The sequence below is a fragment of the Salvelinus namaycush genome, chromosome 10 (genome assembly GCF_016432855.1).
Source record: "Salvelinus namaycush isolate Seneca chromosome 10, SaNama_1.0, whole genome shotgun sequence".
In the NCBI taxonomy this organism is placed as follows: domain Eukaryota; kingdom Metazoa; phylum Chordata; class Actinopteri; order Salmoniformes; family Salmonidae; genus Salvelinus; species Salvelinus namaycush.
The window spans coordinates 32704994-32725317 of NC_052316.1; the positions used below are offsets into that span (position 1 = coordinate 32704994).

The following is a 20324-nucleotide window of genomic DNA, read 5'->3' on the forward strand; positions in this document are numbered from 1 at the left end:
TAGCACATGATGGGATGCTTCACTGTATCTGGTTTTGCTCTCCGATTCAACTGGTTGATTTGACCATCTCCTATCTACTGTAAATAGCATGAGGATAGGAGGTAGCATCTCTATACTGAACAAAAATATAAATGCAACATGTAAAGTGTTGGTCCCATGTTTCATGAACTGAAATAAAAGATCCCAGAAATGTTCCATAGTCACAAAAAGCTTATTTCTCTCAAATGTTGTGCAAAAATGTGTTTATCCCTGTTAGTGAGCATTTATTATTTGCCAAGATAATCCATCCATCTGACAGCTGTGGCATATCAAGAAGCTGATTAAGTTGCATGATCATTACACAGGTGCACCTTGTGCTGGGGACAATAAAAGGCCACTAAAATGGGCCATTTTTTCACACAACACAATGCCACAGATGTGTCAAGTTTTAAGGGAGCGTGCAATTGGCATGCTCACTGCAGGAATGTCCACCAGAGCTGTTGCCAGATCATTTCATGTTCATTTCTCTACCATAAGCCACCTCCAACATCGTTAGAGAATTTGGCAATACGTCCAACCGGCCTCACAGCCGCAGGCCACATGTAACCACGCCAACCCATGACCTCCACATCAGGCTTCTTCACCTGCGGGATCGTCTGAGACCAGCCACTTGGACAGCTGAGGAAACTGTTGGTTTGCACAACCAAAGAACTTTGGCACAAACTGTCAGAAGCTGTCTGAGGGAAGCTCATCTGCGTGATCATCATCCTCACCAGGGTCTTGACCTGACTGCACTTCGGCGTCGTAACTGACATCAGTGGGCAAATGCTCACCTTCAATGGCCACTGGCATGCTGGAGGTATGTGCTCTTCACGGATTATTCCCGGTTTCAATTGTATCGGGCAGATGGCACACAGCATGTATGGCATCGTGTGGGCAAGCGGTTTGCTGACGTCAACGCTGTGAACAGAGTGCTCCATGGTGGTGGTGAGGTTGTGGTATGGGCAGGCATAAGTTACGGACAACAAACACAATTGGATTTTAACGATGGCAATTTGAATGCACAGAGATCGCGTGACGAGATCCTGAGGCCCATTGTCGTGCCATCTATCCATCTCCATCACCTCATGTTTCAGCATGATAATGTACGGCCCCATGTCGCAAGGATCTGTACAAAAATCCTGGAAGCTGAAAATGTCCCAGTTCTTCCATGGCCTGCATACTCAAAAGACATGTCACCCACTGAACATGTTTGGGATGCTCTGGATCAACGTGTACGACAGCGTGTTTCAGTTCCTGCCAATATCCAGCAACTTCACACAGCACAGGAGTGGGACAACATTTCATAGGCCACAATCAACAGCCTGATAAACTCTATGCGAGGAGATGCGTCGCACTGCATGAGGCAAATGGTGGTCTCACCAGATACTGACTGGTTTTGTGATATATTTTTTTAAGGTATCTGTTTCCAACAGATGCATATCTGTATTCCCAGTCATGTGAAATCCATAGACTACTGCCTAATGCATTTATTTAAATTGACTGATTTCCTTATATGAACTGTAACTCAGTAAAATCTTTGAAATTGTTGCATGTTGCATTTATATTTTTGTTCAGTGTACATATAATGTGGATAGGAGATAACAGGCAGTCCTGTTGACAGTCATTTCACTAGTCCTGCTAACACTCACAGATGTTGTTTGCAGACAGGCAGCTTTACTGTCTCCATTGCTATTGGTGTACACTAGCTTGTTTACAGCATAAACTAGACCATTTCCGGTCCAAAGAAAATGATCTGATGTGGTTGCAGAAGAAAGCAGCATTTGTATAAAAATAAATAAAAGGCTGGTATTTCACTAACAGTTATTTTTTGCCCGTAGCTACAGTTCTAGTGCTCTATAGATGTGAGGCCTTGTTGCCGTTCTGGTTATTAGAGGGTCGTTCCACGAAATGAGTGCCATTTGCATCCCTTTGATATTTTAAGTAGAAATTATACACCAATATAGAATTGTAAAAGCCTGTTATATTTAATGAACTGCCCTTTAATATAGACCACATGCAGAATTCAATAAATAAGCTTTTTAGTTTGAATAAAACAACTAAAATGAATATAGATTAGCATTTTGACATGTCCCTCCGTCAACTCGTGTCACTTCTAGGAAGATTTTAACCAACTTAACTTAGAGAAATGTTGGGGTTTTCACCATCATTGTAAAGCCCTAGTTATTTTATTGCTTTGATAAACTCATTTCTACAGATTATTATATATTTCAGGTGATTAAGGATTCATATACAGTACCAGTCAAAAGTTTGGACACACCTACTCAATGTTTTTTCTTTATTTTTACTATTTTCTACATTGTAGAACAATAGTGAAGACATCAAAACTGAGAAATAACACATATGGAATCATATTGTAACCAAAAAAGTGTTAAACACTTCGGTCCAACTCATCCCAAACCATCTCAACTGGGTTGAGGTCGTATGATTGTGGAGGCCAGGTCATCTCATGCAGCACTCCATCAATCTCTTTCTTGGTCAAATAGCCCTCACACAGCCTGGAGGTGTGCTGGGTCAGTGTCCTGTTGAAAAACAAATGATAGTCCCACTAAGCGCAAACCAGATGGAATGGGGTATCGCTGCAGAATGCTGTGGTAGCCATGCTGGTTAAGTTTGCCTTCAATTCTAAATAAATCATTGACAGTTTAACCAGCAAAGCATCCTCGCACCATCACCCTTCCTCCCCAATGCTTCCTGGTGGGAACTACACAAGTGGAGATCATCCGTTCACCTACTCTGCATCTCACAAAGACATGGCGATTGGAACCAAAAAAAAATAATTGGGACTCCTCATATTAAAAGACAGATTTCCACCAGTTTAATGTCCATTGCTCGTGTTTCTTGGCCCAAGAAAGTCTCTTATTCTTATTTGCGTCCTTTAGTAGTGGTTTCTTTGTAGCAATTTGACCAAGAAGGCCTGATTCATGCAGTCTCCACTGAACAATTGATGTTGAGATGTGTCTGTTACTTCTGTCTGTTACTAGCATTTATTTGGGCTGCAATTTCTGAGGCTGGTAACTCTAATGAACGTATCCTCTGCAGCAGGGTAACTCTGGGTCTTCCTTTCCTGTGGCGGCCCTCAAGAGAGCCAGTTTCATCATAGCGCTTGATGATTTTTGCAACTGCACTTGAAGAAACTTTCAAAGTTCTTGAGATTTTCTGCATTGACTGACCTTTGTCTTTCTCTTTGCTTTTTTGAACTGTTCTTGCCATAATATGGACTTGGTCTTTTACCAAATAGGGCTATCTTCTGTAACTTGTCACAACACAACTGATTGTCTCAAACACATTAAGAAGGAAAGAAATTCCACAAATTAACAAGGCACACCTATTAATTGAAGCTGGTTGAGAGAATGCCAAAAACTGCCATCAAGGCAAAACTGCAAAACCGCCATCAAGGTAAAGAATGGCTACTTTGAAGAACCTCAAATATAAAATACATTTTTATTTGTTTAACACTTTTTTGGTTACTGCATGATTCCATGAGTGTTATTTCATAGTTTTGATGTCTTCACTAGTATTCTACAATGTAGAAAATAGTCAAAATAAAGAAAAACCCTTGAATGAGTAGGTGTGTCAACTTTTGACTGGTACTGTACGTCTGTCCCTCATTTTATGGTCAACCCTGTTACGTGAACTCAACTCTCGTAGTAATATGGTAAAACTATTCCTTTTAAAATATTTTTTTCAAAAGAAACATTGAACATCTAATAACCAAATCATAGTGAAAAGCAGGTGAGCTGGTTCTACTCTTTTTGGATATTTTTGGTGTTTTGTGGTGGAAAACTAAGCGGGTCGAGCATAACACGTCAATCCTGTTATAGATAGATAGATAGAGAGTCTAGAAATGTTTTGACAATTTCAATATTTTGTATTCAATTGTCACTCCCTGTTGCACACAACAAGCTTCCATTCCCCCTTGTCAAGGAAGGGAATTTATGCCTGATTTAAGATGAAATCGTCAACCCTTTACTAATGTACTAATATTTTTTATTTTATTTAACCTCTTGAGATTAGAAAATGTGTGTTTTATGATGTTGAACATGTGCTCTTTATGACAGAATGTTAAAATTAGGTGAAATCAACGTTTCTTTGGACCAAGTTACACTTCTCAAAAGGCACCGAATTGGTGGAACAACCCTAGTACTGTTTCGCTCTCAGACCAGTCCTTGTAGTACAGCATTTCTGTCACACAGCCTTAATGACTTGTGTTGAAATAAATTGAATTAACCAGGGACATTAACGGGTGTTATTGTTTTTTAGTATTTTACAAAATCCTTTTTTATCCTTTTATTCTTATTTTCTTCTTTAATAAATCATCCTTCTTCTTTGTTTTCACAAAGCATCCCAAAATAATTCCTTTCATCCAGAGGGGAAACAAGTGTCAACAAACCCAGTTCCCTGTGACCCGTGTAGCCCTTCCTGTAGCCCTGTAGGGGGGTAGGGGGCTCCCCGTCGGGCTCCTTTCCAATGGCCTTGGCCTGGCCTCTGGGCTATGCTGTACTGCTGCTTGAACAGGGCGTGCTTTGTGTGCTGCCAATACTGTGGGCCGCACCGCTGTTCTCTGAGGATGGGGGTTGGGGCTTCAGGGGCTGCTGTCGCCCAGCTGTATCACCTGGATAGGGAGGTGAGGGGGAGAGGGAGGGAAGTGAGAGAGAAGGAGAGGGGTGGGGGAGAAAGGGAGAGAGAAAGACAGACAGAGAGAGGGGGAGAGACACGCAGGAGGGGGCGAGAAGAAAAAATACAGAAGTGAGTGAGGGAGGGGGAGAGAGCGAGGGAGGGAGGGGAGAGAATGAAGAAGACAGAGATTAGGTTTAATGAAATACATGACAATAATATGATTTTAGATACGCTGTTTTGTACCACTGCCTTTTATTCAAGGTGTCTTATTATCTAGAGGCCAATGGCTCAATCTGGTAACAGACTGATGTATAAATGAAAATCGTCAGTTCTCCAAGTGCTGCTGCTTGTCCCATGTGGTGACCACCACTTCACTGCCATTTGTTAAGTGAATGTAACAGTCGCTTAACACACAAGGACTCAACTCCTTTGAGTCAGCTAATCAAAACACCTGATCAAGCACAGTGTCTCAAATGGAAAGACCTGAACTGAGGCTTCTCAATCCAACTCTTCACTTTATGTTATCTGCAAGCAATTCACATAGCTTTAGCAGAATAAACATGAGAGAGGCCTTTTGCTTGGACCTCAAACCACTGACTTGTTTATTGTTCTGTGTTCAAATGAGCATTCCAGTTTGTAGATTCCTGGGCCCCAGAGCTGGAGACAGAAAGTTAGGGGGCAAATAAAAATGCTTCAATCTGTTTGGAAAGCTTGTCTGACAAAGAACTGAAGGCATCTGAAAAAATCACTGTGTTTGTTTTACATATCTGGCACACTGTGCTTCTGGTATTAAAATGCACTCCATATGTTGTTTGTTTGCAATCTGAGGTCCTGCATAGCTGAGTGAGGACCATAGAGGAATATACATAGAGAGAGACTGGACAAATGGAGTCTGTGATTGTGTCCCAAATGGCACCGTATTTCCTATATACTGCACTACTTTTGACCAGAGCCCTACAGGCTTTGGTGAAAAGTCGTACACTATATAGGGAATACGGTGCCATTTGGGACACAGACGGTGCCTACCATATTGATCTCTGTTGGTTTCTGGAGTGGTTCTGTGTTTGTGTATTACTATCATTTACATTTGTGTGTGTGTTGCGTGGCTCTGGGCCCACAGCCCTTCTGGCTCCCTCTTTCAGGCCCCTCGTCTCTCTCTCTGCTCTAATGTTTGCCAGAGCAGCGCTGTCAAAGAGCTCAAGCTAAACACAGTCCATATACTCACAGAACACTGCATGGGTTGTCAAACACAAAAGGCCTCAGCTCACTTTAACTCTCCTTTGTGTCCATTCTCTATCTCTAAAAAAAACTTCAATTACAAAGTCAGTTTACCTCCTGGTAGGAATCTAAGGGGCGAAATCCTAAATTTAATTTAGTCATGCATTGAAATCTATGGGAGACCAAGTGAAAATTTGACGTAAACAGAAGTTAGAATTCACCCCTAAAAGCATACTTGGCTTTCCACCATACTGTCAGCGAGTTTGACCAAACAAATCTATAATCTCATGATAGATCCGGCCGACCAGATAGGTACTGTAGGTCAGGCCTGCCGGATAGCTAGGTCTGGCCAGCCAGACACAAATGGGCTATATAATTTTATTTTATTTAATGTTGTTGTAAACCATCTGGCCTGAATGAGAAACTTTGCGAATGGTGACATCACGTGTCATTGAAATGAAGCAACAGTGTATTGACCCTGTTCCGGCGCCCGGGTAACTCCCACTTCTTGTCTCCAGTGGCAACCCCCTTTAACCTCTGGTGTGAGCTATCACAATGCAGGCAGCGAGATCACAGCCAATCTTCCATAACAGCATCCTTCCTCCAAAGCTGTGTCCCAAAATAGCACCCTATTCCATATTTAGTGCATTACTTTTCCCCAGGGCCCATAGAGCTTTGGTCAAAAGTAGTGCACTATATAGGGAATAGCGTGCCATTCTGGACGCAGGCCACATTCCTAATGTGGCATATTGTAAAATAGAGGGATACTAGGGATAGTATTTATCACGTCCTGTATACACAGGAAACATTACCGGACTGAAGACATAGCTTTAATAAATCACTTCCTGATATCTGTTTCCGGTTACATTCAAATATCTCTTATTTTTATTAAATAAATGTCACTTCCCTGTGGCTGCAAACACAAGGTAATGATAAAGAATACTTCAGAGTACCCTACCGGTTTTAATTGTGACCTTCTAAACCAGTCATGGGGAATATCAAAGTATGAGCTAGCTGTCCTATCTGCAGAGCCTGATAGGGGAAACCATATTGCACACTGGTACCTGATTAGAATGTGTACTCATGTCTAGTCTGTTGAAAGGTTCAGTTTTGAGCCATCAGGTGGATGCTTCAGCCATCTTGGAGTTTCTTTTTAGGATTTGGCCAAGACCATAGACCAAGGAGCAAACTTTATGGGCTTGTTTTGTGAGTGGGTGAGTGTAGATGAGTGTGGGGTGAGTATGGTTTTGGCTTTTAATGTGAACAAACCTCTAACATTGTCCTTCGCCTCCTGAGGGAATAAGTGAGGGTACATGTTTCATCATTCACTGGTTTTAAAATTATTCAGCTGTGGATATTTTAAGTTGTTTTTGAGAAAATATAAATTCTTGGGGTATTCTTGCCTATGTTTCCATGTAGGGATATGTTGGTGGTACAAGTCAATAGATTCCAAGACTACATCAGAATAGAATAGGGATGCCTCCCAAATAGTACCCTATTCACTATCCAAGACAACATCAGAATATAATAGGGATACGTCCCAAATAGTACCCTATTCCCTATTTAGTGCACTGCTTTTGACCAGAGCCCTATGTGCCAAATTTTTTATTTTATTTTTTATTTCACCTTTATTTAACTAGGCAAGTCAGTTAAGACAAATTCTTATTTACAATGATGGCCTACACCGGCCAAACCCAGACGACGCTGGGCGCCGCACTATGGGACTCCCAATCACAGCCGGATGTGATGCAGCCTGGTATCAAACCAGGGACTGCAGTGAATCCTCTTGCACTGAGATGCAGTACCTTAGACCACTGCGCCACTCAGGAGCCCTCATCAAAAGTAGTGCACTATATAGGGAATAGGGAGCTATATGGGACACAAGCCTAGGCCTCTCAGGCTATTATCCTCCAACAGAGGAACCACTAGCTATAACATCAATATTAGAACCACATTCCTGCAGTGTTTTTTATCACAACTTCTAAAAGGGCTTAACTCTCCTCATCTTTTCATAACTACATTCTTTACACCTGTTACCCTAAAGAAGTTCAACTCTTGACCTCAACAATATTTTGGGCCATAGGGGAATATAAAGGCTTGTGTTTATAATGGCGGGTCTCTCTAGGAAACTCATAAAAATCTTATGAAGGACGTTTTAAAGGGGTGCCAGTATAAACAGAGGGACAAAGATAAAAGTAAAAAAGTAGGTATTTGGACTGGTTAACTGAAATTCACATTAGTGGAGTTTGCTGCACTTTTCTGAGATTTCCGCATTTCAGTGAGGTTGAAATTTGCCGTCCTACTGCTTCTAAGTTATAAGTGACACACATTTTAGTAATGACATTACCTAGATTAGATCAACGTTATTAGAACCCCCTCATGCTGTAAATGAAAGGTTTCACAGTGTTTCACTGAGAACACATCAGATCGATGAAGAGGGGGGCCAACAGTGTAGTAAGCAGATAAGACGGCCAGTGGCCAAACAGGCAGAACACAGACAGGCCTTTGGTGCTATCTGTGCTGTGGTCCTCTAAACCTTAGGGCAATGATCACACTTAGAACACCCTGATCTTGTTTATGAAGGATTTCATGTTTTCTCTGAGGACACATGAAGGATAGATGACAGGGGGTCAACTCAACAGCATAGCAGCCAGGCAGAACACAGACAGGCCTGTTCTGTTCTACAGTATGTGCTGTTAGAGGTCCTCTCCAGACCTCAGTGACCTCCAGGCTTCCTCCCAAAGGTCAGGGGTCACCAGCCTGGGGATGCTGGTGTGGAAAGTCTTGACTTGGCATCTAATGGACAGATTGTGTCTGTCTTCCTGTGAGCCAAACGGCGAGTGCCCCACAAAATGGACAGGGGGAATTCCAGCCAGCCCCCTCTCTATGTCCGAGCTGAGGCCATTGTGTCTGAGAATACAACAACCCGCAGGACCCGAGACCCATTCAAAGGCAGGAAAGAGAAGAGCCGCTTAAGCTGACAAACAGGATATATTTACAGTAGAGGAGTCAATATGTTATTGCCAGGGCTGTAGCCAGGGTCTGAGTTTTAGTCGGGTTGGGGGATCCAATAAATGTAAAGAAAGTTAAAGCTATATAACATTCTATAAAATGTAAAAAATCTAAAATGCTATTTGGATAACAGAATACACAAGCAAAATTACCTTAGCCATTACCACATTGGTTGCTGTAGGTTCATTCACCTCAGTTGATCTACTAAAACATAGCCTATTAGCTATACAATTAGCCGCTACACATTAACTCCCATTAACTCAGCACCGCAATTAAAAACTATAATTTAATCTGTACAAAGGGATCTGTTAGCAGAAAATGTATGTTATTAACAAAAGTTAAAGTAAGCTTTACATAACTTTCTTGGTGATTGCAGTTTTACAGCTAATTTCCTGCAATTATACACATTTTGACATGCAGTACCAGTCAAAAGTTTGGACACACCTACTCATTCCAGGGATTTTCTTTATTTTTTACTATTTTCTACATTGTAGAATAATAGTGAAGACATCAAAACTGAGAAATAACACATATGGAATCATGTTGTAACCAAAAAAAGTGTTAAACAAATCAAAATCTGTTTTATATTTGATATTCTCCAAAGTAGCCACCCTTTTCATTGATGACAGCTTTGCACACTTGTCATTCTCTTAACCAGCTTCATGAGGTAGTCTCCTGGAATGCATTTGAATTAACAGGTGTGCCTTGTTAAGTTAATTTGTGGAATTTATTTCCTTCTTAATGCGTTTGAGTCAATCAGTTGTGTTGTGACAAGTTAGGGGTGGTATACAGAAGATAGCCCTATTTGGTAAAAGACCAAGTCCATATTATGGCAAGAACAGCTCAAATAAGCAAAGCGAAACGACAGTCCATCAAAGGCAGAATTCCTCTGTCCAGTGTCTGTGTTCTTTTGCCCATCTTAATCTTTTATTTTTATTGGCAAGTCTAAGATATGGCTTTTTCTTTGCAACTCTGCCTAGAAGGCCAGCGTCCCGGAGTCGCCTCTTCACTATTGACGTTGAGACTGGTGTTTTGTGGGTACTATTTAATGAAGCTGCCAGTTGAGGACTTGTGAGGCGTCTGTTTCTCAAACTAGACACTCTAATGTACTTGTCCTCTTGCTCAGTTGTGCACCGCGGCCTCCCACTCCTCTTTCTATTTTGGTTAGAGCCAGTTTGCGCTGTTCTGTGAAGGGAGTAGTACACAGCGTTGTACGAGATCTTCAGTTTCTTGGCAATTTCTCGCAAGGAATAGCTTTCATTTCTCAGAACAAAAATAGACGGACGAGTTTCAGAAAAAAGTCATTTTTCTGGCCATTTTGAGCCTGTAATCGAACCAACAAATGCTGATGCTCCAGATACTCAACTAGTCTAAAGAAGGCCAGTTTTATTGCTTCTTTAATCAGAACAGTTTCCAGCTGTGCTAACATAATTGCAACAGGGTTTTCTAATGATCAATTAGCCTTTAAAATTATAAACTTTGATTAGCTAACACAACGTGCCATTGGAACACAGAACTGATGGTTGCTGATAATTGGTCTCTGAGTGCCTATGAAGATATTCCATAATTTATTTTTGTCAGTTTCCAGCTACAATAGCCATTTACAACATTAACAATGTCTACACTGTATTTCTGATCAATTTGATGTTATTTTAATGGACAAAAAATTAGCTTTTCTTTCAAAAACAAGGACATTTCTAAGTGACCCCAAACTTTGAACGCTAGTATATATAATATATATATATATACACACATCTATTTGAAAAAATTGCAGAGGATATGACCTCGTTGTTCTCATATGTAGCTACGGCCCTGGGTATTGTTTACTCGCCTCTATCAGCGATAGGATGGTTTCTGATTATAAAACAGCATTCTGGCACTGTGTAGTTAAGACATTCTTTAGAAGCACTTATCAGTGCAGAGAGGTTACCATCAAGATGAAACCTTCAGTCTTACATGAGGCCCAACAGGTAGGACCTCATGCAGCAGCAGATAAAGGGACAGTACCCAGATGTTTAAGTTCCAACGAGCGTCTACGTTCCAAACAAGCATACCACTAATGAATGTTCCAATGTCCATACTATCATACCACTTGGAATGAAGCAATGCATTGAGAATACATTCTAAGTAGTATACACGTGGGGATGTAACTGTATGAGATTTTCCTGTGTCTCAGGTAAAGGGACAGGTCAGAGAGATGTACCTGTATGAGAGTAGATGAACCACAGGGCTCCGGTCAACAGGGCACCGATCACAAATGCAGCGAAGGCGATCCCAACCACGGTTGGAGTGTCCAACACATACAAGATGGCTGAGAGAGAGAGAACGAGGTAGATTGTTATTCAATGACTTGACAACATGACAACACCTTGGTTTGAACGCGAGGTAGCGACAGCATGTATTTTTCTCTGGTCGTGACAGCATGAAAACAAGTTATATGCAAATGACATAACTCAATCTGGACAACAAGTATTATGTCAAAGTGGCCTAAGATCCTGAGATATAAAAACCATTGGTTAAGAATTTCCTAGTCAATGACTGACTTACTTTCCCCTAGGGGGTCAGCAGGGTCGTGTGATGTCGTGAGGGTGGGATGAACTGAAACATAAAACACAGACTGGTGTTAACATAGAACAACAATTGAACAACATTACATTTGTAGATGCATGAAAAAACCACATCACAACTATGTGTTGAAGTGTCAAGAACACTTGCTGTGACGTAAAATGACAGCACTTATAAATCAAAGCTGAGCAACCCAATGAACCTAACTACCGTGGGATAACCAGGTCTTGACAATGGTCGCCTATGTGCCCTGGGCAAAAGTAGTGCACTACAAAGGGAACAGAGTGCAGAGATGAACTTGTTGACTCCTAACATTTCTGCTTATTCCTTCATTTGAGGTCATCTGGACAGCTTAAAAAATATATATATATACTTCTAAACAAACCATACAATAGTGCTTGTTGTGTCAAGGCGAACTCAAGAGCAGCTTTGTTCCGTGTCCAAGCTATTCCGGGAGAGAACACCTTTGGGTTTTCATTCCATCATGACGGACGATAATAGAACCATCAGAGGATAGTTGGATTTCACATGGGACCCCCCTCCTTTTATCCCTCCCTCCCCTCCAAACCACTCAGTGACTGTCCTGCTCCATCTCAATCCTTCCCCTCCATCCCAACCTCCTGTCATCCCTCCCTCCCACTGCTCCACCTCTCCAGTCTTATCTGTTCCTTTGGCTCGTTATGAAGAAAATGCAAAGCTGACCCGTCAACAATCAGAGACGCCCAACGAGTTCCAGGTCAGAGGAGAGGATAGAGGAGCCGAAGAAGTTGAGGCCAACAAAACTAGCACACCGTGGAAATTTGTTTTACAGTACAGTTGTAGCTGTACAGTACAGTCGTATGAAAAGACTGTAGCAGAAGATCTTTCCAAGCCTGGTCAGACTATGATTGGGAAGTTCCACCTCTGGGTTGCAGTTGGGGTTTTTGGCCGGCTGAGTTTGGGTCACAGCTCTGAGGTTCTGTGTAAGGGTCCCTGCCCTGTTCCCATCTAGCCTCGCCTGCCCATGTGCTCTAACAAAGATGGTTGAGTCAGCTGTCCCTGGGTCTTCCCCCCAGACCAGCTTTCCTACTAGCACATCTGCCAATAGTATGAAAGAGACCCTACGGTTCAACCATTCTCCATGTAAGAAGCAAAGCTTTGTTCTTCATACTTATTCAGTTTTCTTAAAGATCTCAGCTGTGCTAAGTGAGTGACTGAGTGACTGAGAGAGAGAGAGAGAGAGAGAGAGAAAGAGAGAGAGGGAGAAAAAGAGAGAGAAAGAGGAAACTAAAGGCAAGGCGACGTTCTCATCTCCGTATGCTCTAGACACAGTCGACCCTGAACCGATAGCACCTCAAGAGTCAACGTCATTTTTCGCCCAGAGTTTGCTGTTCACATAATAGAACAGAAGAACAGTCCTTTAGTGGCATGGTGCCTTGTTTATCTTAACATCTGACCCTTGACCCCTAATCCAAATCCCCAAAGTGTGTAGAAATGACTAATGGAGTCCATGTGAGATCCTTGACATTTGAGGCCTTTACTCAGATAAACCATATGTCAGTTGACTTGGTTGCACAATTTACAGGCAGTCAGTCAGATAACATTTTCTGACTGAATTCCTGTTATGTGTTGTATAATTATTGTACTGTAAACAAGTCCACTTCAAAAGAAAAGCATAGGGAGATGCGCAACAGGGGATTCAAAATGGTGGTGCTCTGACAAAGTTGGTTGTTGACTGAAAGCTTAGCACATTATAACTCGCATCTGAAGCTTAGCACTGAACCTGCATCTGATTCAAGTGTGCAGAGACTTCTTTTGATAGCTCAACATTCTTACCAGTACTCAACATTACTACTGTCCCTTCTGTTAGCTTTACTTACAGTTCACAGTTCAGTAAAAAGGGTGACAATTTATTTATGCTGTGAGGCAGTATATCTAACTTTGATGGCTGAGCTTTGAGGCTGTTGTGCAACAAACTACCTACAAACGTCCCTCTTTGATTTGGAGATCAAGCTGAACTCATTGGATACTGTCCAGTACGGGACTCCGGTTGCTTGAAAATACTGCTTGTTGTCTTTGCCATCTCAGCATAAGAGATGCCTTTGTATTAAAAGCATGGTATCTGAGCCCAGCTGTATTTTTTTCCATTAGGCTTTATGTGCTTACTTAATATCCCTTTGCCACGGGAAACAAATCCACAGCCCTGCCTGGCATAAGTACTGGTATTGGCAGGAACACAACACACCACTGCCAAGGTTGGCTTGGTTACAGTAGTCTAGGTTTGGCTTATACTGTATACTCAGAGCCCACTTGGGTGATTACTCCATCCTTATGGGTCTCTGATCACCAATAGCTAAAAGCAGCTGAGGTTGTTGAGGTTCTTTATTTCCAAACATCATCAATGAAAGATATATCCCTCGATTACAACAGCCTCAGTCAGAGCCTAATATTTCAGACCCGCAGAGGAGTGGTGCTCACAGTCAAATCAAGTGGCACCCTACTCCCTTGGGGCTCTGGTCAAAAGTAGTGCACTATATAGGGAATAGGGTGCCAATTCTGATGTAGCCTGAGTCTGTACCCAATGTTTAGGCCCTGCAGCAGCATGGTGCTCCTTTGTCAACATAGGTCAAATCAAGTGTAGTAAACACTCCTCAGGTCCCCAACTACTGTTTGCCATGCTTCATTTACTCTGGGCACAATGCCAGCCCTTAGTGATTAATACAGTATGATTAGACATGAAAGACAAGTACTGTGTCCTAAATTGCAGCCTATTCCCTTTATAGTGCACTACTTTTACCATGGCCCATAGGGAATATGGTGCCATTTGGGATGCAAACTTGTGGGTCAATAGGGGTTTACTCATCACACCCACCGACAACAGTCCACTTGTTGATGTAATCCCCCCATATGGGGATGCTGATTAGAATGTGAAAACAGTCCCATCTAGATCATAATGAGTATAATGAGATGTAGGACACCCCCGGGCCTCTGTGGTCCTGGGGCCTCTCCAGTCTGCCCCACCCACTCTCTGATCACACACACACACACACACACACAATCCCAGCCCTCTGAGCCCCAGAGAAGAGAACAACTGACTGACTGAATAAGTGATTTGCTAATGCAGCGATGAGGGGGCCTCAAGCTCTGGATATTCTCCCAAACCATAGCAAGAAGACCACTTCTCCCTCATTTCTTTACCGGGAAGGGGAGGCCACAGAGAAGCTTCTAAGTGAAAACAACTGGAGCTCTCTGCTGGATGGATGTGGATGACTCGTCTTTTTCCACTCCTTTCGCAAAGTACTGCTTGGTAGGACTGTGATAGAACATGGCTGGGGCCTCATCTGGGGCAGCAAGCCACCCATACCCCAGCTATGCTCGACTGCTCCAATCAACCTCTCACACACACACACAAGCTAATAAACTCCAGATGCAGGGGGATGGAGGGATGCGCTCTGCAATGTGTCTCCTCTCTTTCTGCAGAACTGAGGTTCATTTTCCCTGGGACGTCCTTTCTGCCACCCAGACTGTTCTCTGATTTACTCTCTCTGTCTTCCTGTCCTTCTTCAATGACCTCAAAACAGTTCTGTCTCTTTAGTTAAGCAGGCTGCGCATACAGGATGTCTCAGTTAGACGAGTCTCTCTCCACAGACATTCATATAAATGTTAGCCAGCCAGCACAAGACTTCCAGTACGTCTCGTGAGACTACAGTAAGATTAGACTGTCTCTGATGTATAGGGAGGGAGGGAAGAAGGGAAGGAGGGAAAGATGGAATGAGTACTTTGAAGTAGTTCTTACATGCAATCCTCATATATTTTGGATAAGCTGGTTCATCATAGAGATTACATTGGATATGAGGACTCTACAGTAGGATAGCGTTAGTCCACTCACCAGGTTCCTCCTCCTCTGTGTCATGTTCATCCACCACCACTAGGGTCTTGGTAGAAGTCCTGGTGTTCATCATCATGGCTAGGATGATCTCTCCGTTGACAGACGTACAAGCCTCGTCCGGTTGGATACACTGCATGGAGAGAAACACAATCACAATGAGACCACTGAGAGATCCAAGATAATTCATTCATACACCATGTGAAAAAATGTCATACAGTATATTACTTTCATTAATGTTTAATGAATTTCATTAATTTCATAACACATGGAGTTTCCTATTAAAATAAACTTTTTCGTATGATTTGCTTATCAGCCATGAGACTGTTACATGCTTTTCATTCATATGACAAAAGCAGTTTATAAGACCAATCAATAATCAAATCTCTACACCTTTACCCAAGACCAAGCATGCCTTTTGATCTTTGACCACACGTATCATTTTCCAAGAAATCATACCTAGTCAAAACTCATGTTCCTTCCCCTGATCCCTATCCTAACCATAATGTAAATAATCAGCTGCGGCGCTGCTCTGGCGTGAGTCAGCATAGAGACCCAGCCTGACTGACAGGACATTTTAACTTCTTATGGCTGCAAGCCCGACGTCGGTACACTTATGACAACAGCCAGCTCAAGTGCAGGGCGCGAAATTCAAAATATATATTTTTTAAATATTTAACTTTCACACATTAACAAGTCCAATACAGCATATGAAAAGGTACACATCTTGTGAATCCAGCCAACATGTCCGATTTTTTAAATGTTCTACAGCGAAAACACCACGTATATTTATGTTAGCTCACCACCAAATACAAAAAAGGACAGACATTTTTCACAGCACAGGTAGCATGCACAAAGCCAACCTAACTAAACAAGAACCAACCAAACTAACCAACAAACAACTTCATCAGATGACAGTCTTATAACATGTTATTCAATAAATCTATGTTTTGTTCGAAAAATGTGCATATTTCAGGTATAAATCATAGTTTACATTGCAGCTACAATCAGAAATTGCACCGAAAGCAGACAGAATAATTACAGACACCAACGCCAAATAACTAAATACTCATCATAAAACAGCAATTGAAAGACAGGCATCTTGTGATTCCAGACAATATTTCCGATTTATCAAGTGTTTTACAGCGAAAACACAATATAGCGTTATATTAGCTTACCACAATAGCCAAAAACACAAGCAATTTCCCAGTAGCAAAAGTAAGCGATCGTAACAAACAAGCAAAAGATATATAATTTTTGACTAACCTTGATTTTCTTCCTCAGATGACAGTCCTATAACATCAGGTTATACATACACTTATGTTTTGTTCGAAAATGTGCATATTTAGAGCTGAAATCAATGGTTACACATTGTGCTAACTTAGCTACTTTTTCCCACTACGTCCGGATTTTTCCTGACACTTTTTCTGACACACATATTCTGACCAAATAGCTATTCATAAACATAACTAAAAAATACATGTTGTATAGGAAATGATAGATCCATTAGTTCTTAATGAAATCGCAGTGTTAGAATTCTAAAAATAACTTCATTACGATATGCAGCTTCGGTATAGCTAGAGTACCCAAACGTTGGGCGCCCACGACTAGTTCACATGTACGACAGATATATGAAATAGCATCATAAAATGTTTCTTACTTTTGCTGATCTTTCATCAGAATGTTGGACAAGGTGTCCTTTGTCCAGAACAATCGTTGTTTGGATTTAGAACGTCCATTTTCCCTCTTGATTTAGCACGCGCACTAGCCAAGTGGCACGGATCTCTCCATCGTCAACAAAGTCAGAGAACGGAACACGGCAAAACTCCCGAAAAAATTTCAATAATCTGATTAAACTATATTGAAAAAACATACTTTACGATGATATGGTCACATGTATCAAATAAAATCAAAGCCGGAGATAGTAGTCGTCCATAACGGCAGCTAAACAGAAGGCAATCCCACTGTCCACCTCGCGCTCCCAAGAGTACCGGAAATGAGGGACACGTCATACAAAGAGCTTGTATTCCACTTCAGACCAAGATAAACACTACATTTCTTCTCTCACAGCCTCTTGACATCCAGGGGAAGGTCTATGAAGTGTACGTAGACTCTTACGTATCATGCCCATGTATAGGCAGGAAGAAGAACAGAGCCTCGATTTCAGACTTTCCACTTCCTGGTCAGGAAGTTTGTGCCAAATGAGTTCTGTTTGACTCACAGATATAATTCAAACGGTTTTAGAAACTAGAGTGTTTTCTATCCAATAGTAATAATAATATGCATATTGTACGAGCAAGAATTGAGTACGAGGCCGTTTGAAATGGGCACCTTTAATCAGAGCTACTCAATACTGCCCCTGCAGCCATAAAAAGTTAATGTAAAATACCCTCTGAGACCATAATAGAGGGCGGCTGGGTGAGCACTAAGCAGAAAGAACTGCTTGGAAAAGGTTATGAAAGTGGAATGACTTAGCAGAGATGGAGGGAGAGAGAGAACGAGAGAAAAAGAGGGGAGTGAAAAAAGGAGAGAGAGAGATACAGAGAGAAAGAAAGCGTGCACGTGAGAGAGAGAACAGTGAGGAACAAACACCATTGTAAATACAACCTATATTTATGTTTATTTATGTTCCCTTTTGTACTTTAACTATTTGCACATCATTACAACACTGTATAAAGACATAATATTTATTATTTTGGAACTTTTGTGAGTGTAATGTTTACTGTACATTTTTATTGTTTATTTCACTTTTGTTTATTGTCTATTTCACTTGCTTTGGCAATGTTAACATATGTTTGCCAATAAAGCCCCTTAAATTGAAGCAAATTGAATTGAGAGAGACAGGACTAAATGCAAGAGAGAATGCGTGTGAGAGAGAGGGAGAGACAGAGAAAGAGAGAGAGAGAGCGAGAAAGAGAGAGAGGGGGATTCTGGTATGGTGAGGAGAGGGGAAAGTGAAAATGACACTTGAGTTGTTGGCTTGTTTTGGGTCTACAGATGGTTACTTAGGAAATCTGAAGTAGATGTATGCTTCCTGCTCTGGTTCAGAATAGATTGAGACTGACAGATGGTGCAGCAGGCCTAGCTCGTGCCAAGTCTGCAAACTGGAGCACAGACCTTCTGAATGGCTGGACTGCCCAGTCACACTGTAAACTTAACTTACAGAGTACTCTTCAACCTACCATGAAATGTATGAATCATTGCATAGACCACAGATTCAGGTCATGCCAGTTAAGTCTGGGTTACTGCATGTAAGGCTTTGAAAGAGGTAGATGCTCCAGTATGTACCACTGGCAATGCAGTAGTTTGGTCTAGCAGTGGCACAGCCAGGCTCTGGACTACACATGCCCTGTGAAAGACCAGGGTCTTTAATAAAAAATGTAAAGCTGAAATGTCAATAAGTTTTCAACCCCTTTGTTATGGCAAGCCTAAATAGGTTCAGGAGTAAAATATGCTTAACAAGTCACATAATAAGTTGCACTCACTCTGTGTGCAATAATAGTGTTTAACATGATTAACAAAGACCAGACGGGGTTTTCCAGTGCCTCGCAAAGAAGGACACCTATTTGTAGATGGATAATTTTTTTTAAATAAAGCAGACTTTGAATATCCCTTTGAGCATGGTGAAGTTATTAATTGTACTTTGGATGGTACACCCAGTCACTACAAAGATACAGGTGTCCTTCTTAACTCAGTTGTTGGAGAGGAAGGACACTGCTCAGGGATTTCACCATGGGGCCAATGGTGACTTTTAAACAGTTACAGAGTTTAATTGCTGTGATAGGAGAAAACTGAGGATGGATCAAGAACATTGTAGTTTATCCACAATACTAACCTAAATGACAGGGTGAAATGAAGGAAGCCTGAACAGAATACAATTATTCCAAAACATGCATCCCGTTTGCAATAAGGCACTGAAGTAAAACTGAAAAAAAAGCTAAAATATTTGTTTTTTTCCACATACTCAGTATTCATATCCCAAAAGAAAGAAATGATCTCACTACAATACATTACGATAGAAAGTTATCAAAAATAGATAAGATCTTGCTATCATGGAAAGGAAAATACTTGTCTATTTGTTGAAAAATCACCCTGATGAACTCTTTAGTCATATTCCAGGTCACCTATTTGCTTATGGTCTAGCCTACACCTAGCAACCAGTTTTTCAAATTATATAAGCAAAAAATATTCAATTTTATTTGGAACGGCAAGCCAGACAAAAATTAAACGGGCCGATTTATGACGATGAATCCGGAGGGCAGAAATGATTAAATATTAAAGAATTAGACCTCTCACTAAAGACTTCAGTCATACAAAAGTTATACTTAAATTCAAACTGGTTCCTATAGTAGATTAGTAAGAATGTCTCATCCCATGTTCAAGAATGGCCTTTTTCCGTTTATTCAGATTATAACCTCTCACTTTAATGTCTACATATCTTACATTACTCATATCTCATGTATATACTCTATTGAGACCGAATCACTGGACACTTTAATAAATGGATCACTGGTCACGTTAAACAATGCCACTTTAAATAATGCCACTTTAATAATGTTTAGATATCTTACATTACTCATATCACATGTATATACTGTATTTTCTACCATCTACTGCACCTTGCCTATGCCGCTCGGCCATCGCTCATCCATATACTTTATATGTACACATTCTCATTCACCCCTTTAGATTTGTGTGTATTACGTAGTTGTTGAGGAATTGTTAGATTACTTGTTAGATATTACTGCACAGTTGGAACTAGAAGCACAAGCATTTCGCTATACTCGCATTAACATCTGCTAACCATGTGTATGTGACCAATACAAATTTGATTTGATTTATAGATTGCAAAATAGTTGGGAAGAGATGTTTGATGTACCGATTCCATGGCACATGGTTTATGAACAGATACGCAAAACGAAGCCGAATTGAAAACTTTTTCAATCTAAATTATTACATAAAATTCTTGCAACCAATAGAATGTTATATATATGGGGGATACAAC

The 20324-nt window shown here is 41.2% G+C and overlaps 1 protein-coding gene across 1 annotated transcript in view; it reads right to left on the bottom strand.

Moving 5' to 3' along the window:
* Window positions 1-4117: 4117 nt before the first annotated feature.
* Window positions 4118-20324, bottom strand: part of LOC120054307 (transforming growth factor beta receptor type 3-like) — a 154798-nt gene continuing 138591 nt past the window's right edge. Inside the window, exons 13-16 of the mRNA XM_039001721.1 lie at window positions 15323-15452; window positions 11437-11487; window positions 11093-11200; window positions 4118-4654 (exon numbers count right to left, since the gene is read on the bottom strand). Of these exons, the coding sequence (XP_038857649.1) occupies window positions 4533-4654; window positions 11093-11200; window positions 11437-11487; window positions 15323-15452 (411 nt within the window). The 3' untranslated portion in view covers window positions 4118-4532. The remainder of the gene's footprint in view (window positions 4655-11092; window positions 11201-11436; window positions 11488-15322; window positions 15453-20324) is intronic.